This window comes from Phlebotomus argentipes, unplaced genomic scaffold, assembly GCF_947086385.1.
Source record: "Phlebotomus argentipes unplaced genomic scaffold, Phlebotomus argentipes genome assembly scaffold_4, whole genome shotgun sequence".
Taxonomy (NCBI): Eukaryota; Metazoa; Arthropoda; class Insecta; order Diptera; family Psychodidae; genus Phlebotomus; species Phlebotomus argentipes.
Genome location: NW_026776174.1, coordinates 10,540,263 through 10,549,176, shown reverse-complemented (window position 1 = coordinate 10,549,176; position 8,914 = coordinate 10,540,263). Strand labels below are relative to the sequence as shown.

The 8,914-nt window shown below is 43.8% G+C and overlaps 2 protein-coding genes across 2 annotated transcripts; both read left to right on the top strand.

Annotated features, from left to right (window-relative positions):
• The first annotated feature begins 1,515 nt into the window (after positions 1–1,515).
• On the top strand, positions 1,516–3,507 carry LOC132257507 (CLIP domain-containing serine protease B9-like). Its single transcript, XM_059754444.1, has 3 exons — positions 1,516–1,672; positions 2,139–2,561; positions 2,617–3,507. Exons 2-3 carry the CDS (start codon positions 2,150–2,152, stop codon positions 3,324–3,326), a joined length of 1,122 nt encoding a protein of 373 aa, XP_059610427.1. The 5' UTR covers positions 1,516–1,672; positions 2,139–2,149; the 3' UTR covers positions 3,327–3,507.
• A 130-nt stretch (positions 3,508–3,637) lies between these two features.
• Positions 3,638–8,378, top strand: LOC132258480 (CLIP domain-containing serine protease B8). The gene is made up of 7 exons (XM_059755808.1): positions 3,638–4,259; positions 5,322–5,417; positions 5,486–5,678; positions 6,052–6,251; positions 6,323–6,434; positions 7,323–7,624; positions 7,680–8,378. The coding sequence occupies exons 1-7, from the start codon at positions 3,638–3,640 to the stop codon at positions 8,009–8,011; spliced, it is 1,857 nt and encodes a 618-aa protein (XP_059611791.1). The 3' UTR covers positions 8,012–8,378.
• Positions 8,379–8,914: the final 536 nt, after the last annotated feature.

Genomic DNA, 8,914 nt, shown 5'->3' with positions numbered 1-8,914 from the left:
TGTGTAGTTCAGATTGATTGAATTCTAATCATTTCTTATTGCTGCAAAGATCCGCCCTCGAGGACCCCATGTGCCCTGAAATTCCTGCGGGGAAGTGAAGTTTGAAACCATTATCTGCGTCCACATACTTAGAATACATGCTGAGGGTGGAAAAGTATGACTTCCCACTCGCATGGAAGGCACTTCTTCAAATGGATAATTAAGAAGGGAAAGTTCCAACTAACATAAATCAGAATTAAACGTCTTCCGCCTCCCAAGGAGTGGCGGTGTCGCAAATCGCTCAGGATAATTACTCTTTTCGATTGCCTGAGCACTCGCGCTGCTGGAACTTAATGAATATTTCTCCATGCGGAGACATATGCGATCCCATGGAGCTTTTGCCGCGAACTCGAGAGTCTCCACAAGTGGAGCTTTTCCTTACATTGACAAAGAGCCTAAAGTTATGCGTTTCTGTTGCTCATCTGTTGCCCCCAATGCTCCAACCACAGCATTGTGAATTACTCACAACAAGCTCTTCCCCTTTTTCAGCACTCGGCGCGCCTCATTATTTTTTTCTGTCCATCTGAGTGCGTCAACCACCATTAAAAAGTTTATCTCACAGTGTAATATGATCCGAAAAATATTTCAATTGCAGCAGTTTATGGTCCCTGAGGGTGAATTCAACCCTTTTTAATTAGCAGAGCTGTTAATCAGACAGGCAATAATTTCTACCCGAAAATACACCCATTTAACCCTTCTTCTACTATCAGCAATTTTCTCTCTGTGCATTAAATTCTGGTCATACTCTCAAAGATGGAATGGATAAAATTTAAATTCTCCTTCACACAATTCCCTCTGCAATTTTCACCCACAAAGAAGTGCGCGAGAAAAACTGAAATCTTTGTTCTGCTAGAAGGAAATCCCAGAAATGTCTTCAGATGGTAAGTAAAGTTTGTGCAGACATTTCGGAAAATCCCGAATTTGTCTGGGTATTAATTGTTCTCTACACACTTATTGCTCTAACAAATTAAATGTGTTTTATACGCGGTTTTCCCAAAAGATGGTTCACCAACAGGAGTAAGAAGTTAATTGGATTCCAAAAGAGAAGTGAACAGATTTCCTACAGTCTTTTGTCATGTGGAATTAGTGCGGTCTCGACGCCTTCAAAGTCATCTTCAAAAGTGCAATAAGACAGAGAAAAATGTCACCTGTATTTGTGTTATGGTCAAGAGCATATAAAGTTATTAGTGATACAACAGTAACCTTCAGTGTGGCCACTTTTTATTATCATTTCCTCACCTATATTTTCACACACTCCAAAGCATCTCTCAAGTGTACCCTCAAACCGGCTTTTTATATGTGTCGTTGAAGGAAAGAAGAGTAAATGTTGTGTTTCTTCATAGAAAACAGCCTAAATGAAGATCAAGTCTTTCTACACCTTTACTGTATATTCACGTGCTTTACCACCACCAAAATTGTTGTTATTCAACTGGCAGAAACGCCAATAGTGTTTGTCTGCTTGTTCGATCCGGGTGCTTTTCTTTATTCGTATAAAATTAAATAATTTTGCACATAGTTCAATCAGTTGCTCCTCGACTTCGAACAACGATACAACCATATTGAGGTGTATTCTAGTGACATTAGATTAGTGTAGTTAGTAAATACATGCATATTATCAAGTGCGCAAATTGAGGTAGGATTTATCAGTGTCTGTTGCGTACTTTTAAAAATATTTGCAAATGCTAATTTGTGTTCTTTGGCACATGGTTTGTGGCTTTGTTTTCCTTTTTCATTCTCGAAAAAATTAGTGTGTGTAGTTTCACAAGTTTGCTGTCAAAAAAACAAGAACTCTGGGATGTCATTCTTGTGTTTGGTGATTAACTTGTAAAGTCGATTGAATATCATGGAAATTTCCATGCGAATAAAAATAGACTTTTTATTGTTTCTGTATAAAACCCACAAAATGAGAATAAAGATTCTCCGATCGATTTGTGAAGATGACTAATACAAGCTTCCCACAGTTCAGTTACCCTACAGAATTTTGATCCTACAATAAGTCATTCTGAATAAAGATCTTTGAACCAAGAAAAATACGAAGATGTGAACGCCACTTGATGGATCACGATTTGATGATTAATAGTCGCGTGGTTGAATTTCAGCGGTCTGCAAGATGAACCTTCGAAACTCATTGCTTCGCATCGTCCTAGCAATTTCCCTACTAATAATCCCTGCAAATGGCCAGAGACTGTGCAGGACTCCGGTCGGAACGAGAGGCGAGTGTGTCTCGATATACGACTGTGCGCCTCTTCTTCGTCTGCTGCAAAGATCGCCGCTGACTGACGACATCATACTGAGCCTGAGGAGGTCACAGTGCAGCAGGAGACCCAATGAGAAGGAGTTTGTTTGCTGCGAACAAACCGCAAATAGCATAAATCATCCCACGCAGTTCTCATCGCCAAGCAACAATGTGGGAAACATAATTGACGAGTGCGGAGTTGAGCCCGCTTCCACGAGGATCATCGGAGGATCAGAGACGAAGCTCACTGAATATCCATGGCTGGCTCTCCTGGAGTACGAACGACGTAAGTACTGAATGCTTTGCCAATTGGCATGTTTGTCAGCAATCCACTCTTGCAGGTGACGGATCTTGGACTGCGGAATGCGGCGGATTTCTTATCAACCGACGCTACGTCGTGACAGCAGCTCATTGCATCCTCGGAGACAAAGTGGACAAAGTCGGGAGGCTGATCAACATTCGTATCGGTGAATACAATGTTGAGACGGATCCAGACTGCATCGTAGATGAGTTTGGAGATCAAAATTGCAACGATCCAGTTCTCAATTTGGCCGTCGAGGAAATCACAACGCACGAGAATTACTTACGAGACAATCCATCGAACAACCAGAACGACATTGCTCTCGTGCGATTGTCAGGCAATGTTGAGTACAGCAATTCGCGTTCTCCCATTTGCTTGCCAACGCCAAACTTCCCTGGCACGCGAGTCGGCGGCAATGTGACCGTTGCCGGTTGGGGTCAAACACTTGAATCACAGCGAAATTCAGTAAAATTGAAAGTTACCGTGCCAATAGTCAGTGCAGAGAGATGCGAAAGAGAGTATTCGCGGAAGACTGAACTGTCTTTCGACTTGCAAATGTGTGCAGGAGGAAACTTCATCCAGGATTCGTGTTTTAGGGATTCCGGTGGACCTCTGATATCACGCGAAAATGGCCTCTGGATAGCGGAAGGGATAGTTTCCTTCGGCACTGGCTGTGGCATTGAAGTCTCCTCAGTGTACACAAGAGTGTCAGCTTTTGTGCCATGGATTCTAGATAACATGAGACCTTAAATCTTATCTGATATGCTAATCGCAAGTTGATAAGTGCTACGAAATTAGATTTTGCATTTAGGTATAAAATATGACACTTGGAAATTGCAAATGTGAGACGTTTTAGCCAAATTCCTCTTATAAGCCAGAGATTTGAGTGATTTACGATGGAATATTGAATAAAATCTCTGAGTTGAGATAACGCGATAAGATTTCTTTCCTTCTACTCACTCTCACGGCATTTTCCTCATGTTCATTCCAGCAGTTACAGGTCAGTGCTGCAAGTGGTTGGATCTAAATTTTATGGGACACCTTTGTGTATTGTGCCGAAAATGACATCATTCGCCCTTTTTGTGAGTGTTCTAAGTGCTCTGATCGCCTTCGCGGGCAGCCGATCAGTGGAGAGTGAGGCTGAGAGTGTCTCTTGGATTCCACCATTGCCTCCTGTCACGGATCCTTGGGAAACCCCGTGGGATCCGCCTGTTAGCAGCCCAGCATGGACTCCACCCACGCCGCCGTGGACTGACACTCCCTGGGAGACGCCCTGGGATCCACCGGTGACCGAAGACGGCACCACCACAACGGAATCCTCTCTGCCGCCCATCTGGACGCCTCCTCCGGTGCCCACCCTCGATCCGCCGATCACAAGCACAGAGTGGCGTCCGCCGCTGAATCCGACCATGACGCCTCCGATCACCGCGACTACTCCGCCATGGTGGTCGCCTCCGCCGAACCCAACCATTACACCCCCAATTCAAACCCTTCCACCCGATTGGGGCCCGCCGAGCAACCCCACATTCCCAACACCAACAACCACCACAACAACAACCACAACAACGACCACGACGACTGAAACGACAACGACAACGACTGAAGAAGTTGAAGTTACGGATCCAATTCCAGACGACTGGGAGCCTCCCATTGTACCAACGATTTCCACACCGCAAATCCCATGATTTTTGAAAAATTTCCCAAATCATTTATAAACGACTAAAAATAGTATTTGTGGAATAATAAATCACGCAGTCTTGCAATGAAAAGAAAATATCATTCTCGTTTCTTGAATAAATGCCAAAATCCTCCTTCTCATTGAATTGAAGTTCAAGCAACAATGTTTATCAGCACAATAATAATAATAGCAATATTCGACGGGCGAATAGAAAACTGTGAAAAATCAAAATCACTAATTTTCAGGAGAACGAGTTAAAAAAGAATTCATGCAGCTCAACTCAAACAGCTTTTAATCGTACATTAAAGGGTAAAAACTGCTCTATAATGATTATTTTGTAGATATTACAGTTGATTATTTTGGTATTTATTGAAACTTTTAACTGAAATATGAAAAAATTATTAGAGAAGCTAAAAATATTAGTTTGTAAAGTCTATTTTAAAAGTATTCGTGTGTGATTTTATCCAAAAAACTTCTTTTCATACTTGTACTATTTTTTTTAAAGTTCTTGGTTAAGAAATTAAAAAAAAAATCTGCCAAATAATCTCATTTAAAATTTAACTTAAAGAGGCAATTTTCTTAGAAAAACTCTTTGGCATCGATATAAAATTGATTGATGAAAGTGTGTTTGATCTTTCCCAGAAAAAGACCAATTTTATCGGAGAAGAAATTCTGCACTGCCTTGCGCGGGAAACGGCTGTTATCGCGTTTCCTAAGATTTACGCGGTCTTTTGATGGAAGGCGTAGCTCAAGTGCATGAGTATTTAGAAGTGATTAGATCGACACAGTTTTACAATGGCCCGGAATCGCGGCAGTGTGTGAAAATGTATTCTGTATCTCATTAATTACTGTGTTAATTTCCTTGGGTGTCTCACATCATTTTTTTTTTCAATTATTGAGCTTCTGGTAGGAAAAAACAGCTGTGACTTCAGCTCGGAGGCTCTCAGGTTTTATGTTGGGGCCAGAGTGAGTGTGTTGGTGTCACTCGTGTCTCCACACAACATCACTTATGCAAATTGGTCAGTCTGGTGGAGGTTCAGGTTGACGCTACAAATCAGTATGAATCTGTTGCTCAGACATGTGGGATTACTTTGGAGACAGAGTGAAGTTCTTGTACATTTTCCTCATTCTTGTGTCTCTAAAAATACCACTCATCAGTTCAGGTGAATTGCCATCAGCCCCGCCGCGCCTATTAATAGCCCAGATAAAGTTGTGACCTGACGAATTTCAGAATCGAATTTCACAGAATGTGACATCCCCAACGAGAGTGAGAGGGGTGTGTGCAGGCCCACGAACGACTGCCAAGCCTACCGGCAGTTGCTCAACCAGAGGCCGTTGCACGCCGAAAGGGTGAACTTCTTGAGGCACCTTCCCTGCAATGACAGTGATTCTGTGTGCTGCACGGCGGACAACCGAAACTACGAGTGAGTATGACGATTGGGTGCTCAGCCGAGGCATACAATGTATACAAAAGTGGTCTAGTGGAAATGTTCCTTGAAAATACATTCCAAAGACAGTCGCACAATTTTTTTTCCATTGCTTGCGAGACGAGTTGAGCTTCTTGTGCATTTGATTTATTCCGATGCAGCGCGGAGGCAAGAATGAAAATGCAAAGAGCCCAGAGTCAATATTGTTTCTTGAAATGTTTGAGTTAATTTCTTTGTAAACCGGTCCCCAAGCCTGACAATAAATGTAAGACATTGAGAGAGAATAATCAATGGGGCGTCATAAATACCTTGAATGTTTACATTCATTCACTGTCTCCCAGATTCATTCACACAGTGCTCAATCTTTCAGAAAGCCCAGCATTGAGAGTGACCCATCCAAGAAGAAGGATAGAACGCACTCGGTGAAAGTGGCTTTCGAGACTCGATTCGGCGGCGATGAACTGCCCGCGCTCAAGGAATGTGGAAACTCACTCGGGAATAAGATTATCGGTGGAAAAATTGCTGGCCTCGATGACTATCCGTGGATGGCGTTACTTATTTATGGATCAAGTACTTGGCGGCCCAAAAGCCAGACAATTTTTGAGGCAATTCACCCTAAATATTTCATTCCTTCCTCGCAGGTTCGAGCACTAAGCCGCAATTTGGCTGCGGAGGAGGTTTAATATCTCACAATTACGTCTTAACGGCGGCTCATTGTGTGACAGGACCAATCACCGAGACGAAAGGAAGCCTGTGAGTATCTCAGCCTCATTGAATTGAGTGGCAAAGCTGTTTGGTTTTTCCACTTGTCCATCCTCACATAAATTTTCGAATGTGACCTAGAAAAAGAGCGAAGCTGCGAATGAAAGTTTTGTCTTAACGTGGTTAAGAGCCTTAAGAGACTCGTAAAATAGACACAACAACAAACCGGATAAATAGAGAAATCATTCTTATTTGAGCACATAAATGACATAAAACTAATAACTGAAAAGTTATATGAAAAATAAATATGCACATGTGATTTAAGCCGTTTCTCACCTAAAGACGCTTTTCCGAAACTTGTCATATTCGACGTGAAATAATTTGTAGAGATAATAATAACTCGACAGGCACAACAAGGGGCAGATATTATGATCGGAAGTGGTGTACAGCTTTACGGAAGTGTTAAAATATTTCGAATATTCGCATTGTAAAAGCTTTTACCTAGATCAATTTGATTATTTTTCTAGGTTCTGTGATTTCTGAAGACAAACGTAGGAAATGAATACAAAAATAGTCCATGAACAAATCCTGAGACACTTAAGATTATCTCATTCAATCTAGAATCTAAGCATTTGAAGGCTTTAAGCTCCTTGAGGCAGAAAAGTTGTCATAAGTTAGAAATGATCATGAGAAACAGTCGAAAAAGCGATGGAAAATGCCTCTGAAGGCGTTCAGAAGTGTCTCTGAACTGCTAATGATTCTGCACAGAGACTCAGAAGAGTCACGAAGTGATGTACAGATTACAGGCATATTATCTTCCCCTTGTAGCACAAAGACTTGTTTTATGTGAACAAACTGGCCTTGTTAAAAATAAGCTTTCATGATGATTTGGTTCAAATATTACACTTTGTATTTAGCTTGAAATTTGATCAATTGCAGAATAAAAGTTCGCCTGGGCGAATACAACACCGACACGGTGGAGGATTGCATTCAGGAGATTGACGATCAGTTGGACTGCGCCGATCCGGCTGTGGACTTTGACGTGCAGAAGATCATCCCTCATCCGGAATATGACTCAGACGCGCGCTCCAAGTATCACGATATTGCGCTCATCAAACTCGCGAGGCCGACAAACTTCACGGACTTCATTCAGCCGATCTGTCTGCCGATGAATGGTCTCACCCACGGCATCCAGACGGGCCAGCGGCTGGCGGTGGCGGGTTGGGGCAAGACGGACATGTGTAGGTGACTGAAAGTACAGGTTTGGTGACTGTCATCTCACGCCTTGCCTTGCAGTTCGCGAAACGCGCGGCTTCCAGGCGAGTCCGGTGAAGTTGTACGTGCGCCTGCCCATCATTGACATCTCCAAGTGCTCCCAAGTCTACCGGCCCTCGCGGCTGATCCTGGGCCCGGGCCAGGTGTGCGCCGGCGGGATGAGGTCCGAGGACACCTGCCCGGGCGACAGCGGAAGCCCGCTGATGCACTTCGCGACGCGGGAGAGCAAGTGGGTGGCGTCGGGCGTGGTCAGTTTGGGGCTCAACGAGTGCGGCACCGACGGCATTCCCGGCGTCTACACTCGCGTGGACACTTACATGCCCTGGATTCTGTCGACAATCCAGGCGGATTGAGGGCATTCGCACCCCATCCGCGCGGGGCTAATGAACTCTCCTGCAGCCAAACATCTTTCACCGCATTCAATGTTTCTCTCCTGCCTTCGGGACTATTGTTGATTTTTTGCAGGCGTACCACCCATTGTACTCGACACATCTAATTAGATTTCCACCAGAGGAGAACAAAAACATCGATCTTATGCACTTTGAGGAGAAAGAGGACCCGAAAAAAATGTCACCGCACACAACCCCAAAGAGGTTCCCATCGAGTCTCTGCACGCCGTCGGTTTCTTTTTTTTTCATGGTATTAATTTTGTGCCGGTGGACAAAAAATCCAATAAATTGTTTTGAAACAATAAATTACCCGGGATAAATATTTGCCTAGAACCGCATTTATTGTCAAAACGCTTTATTCACAATTTGCCGCGTTATTTGTACCCTTTAAACAAATATATCCTCTGTGGCGGTGCCTTTTTTCCAAACCATTATTGGCTGTGTGGGGAAAAAACCGTCGCTCCTTTGTGACATATTGGACTTGCTTATTACCCAAGATTATTACACACGGATGGGAGTCGCAATCAAATTGCATCGCCTGGAGGCTGTCGCTTTTTGCCGAGATGCTCGATAACGGAATTTCAGCGCGCACAATGTTTCCCAGCGAGCGCAGAGTTGCAATTGATGGGCAATTTGTGGGAAATTCACAGGACTGGGATCGACCCGGTGTGACTCCGGTGTCGTGAACTTTAGCAGCTCTTCCACGCCGCGTCACTTTCACCGGTTGGTCCAGCGAAAGGGTGGCTGCGGCGCCGTGTGAACCTGGTCATCCCGATATTACCATGAAATGGCCATCGCGGTGACACCGGGACTCAAAGGTCTCCTGCGCGCCTCCGTGGGATCAGCATCCGGCGCTAAGGAATCTCG

Excerpts from the sequence above, each read along its gene's own strand:
- LOC132257507 (XM_059754444.1), top strand. The coding sequence starts at position 2,150 with ATGAACCTTCGAAACTCATTGCTTCGCATCGTCCTAGCAATTTCCCTA. Across the intron at positions 2,562-2,616 it reads TCTCCTGGAGTACGAACGAC|GTGACGGATCTTGGACTGCG; the intron begins GTAAGTACTGAA and ends CCACTCTTGCAG.
- LOC132258480 (XM_059755808.1), top strand. The coding sequence starts at position 3,638 with ATGACATCATTCGCCCTTTTTGTGAGTGTTCTAAGTGCTCTGATCGCC. Across the intron at positions 5,679-6,051 it reads GCGGACAACCGAAACTACGA|AAAGCCCAGCATTGAGAGTG; the intron begins GTGAGTATGACG and ends TCAATCTTTCAG. Across the intron at positions 7,625-7,679 it reads TTGGGGCAAGACGGACATGT|TTCGCGAAACGCGCGGCTTC; the intron begins GTAGGTGACTGA and ends CTTGCCTTGCAG.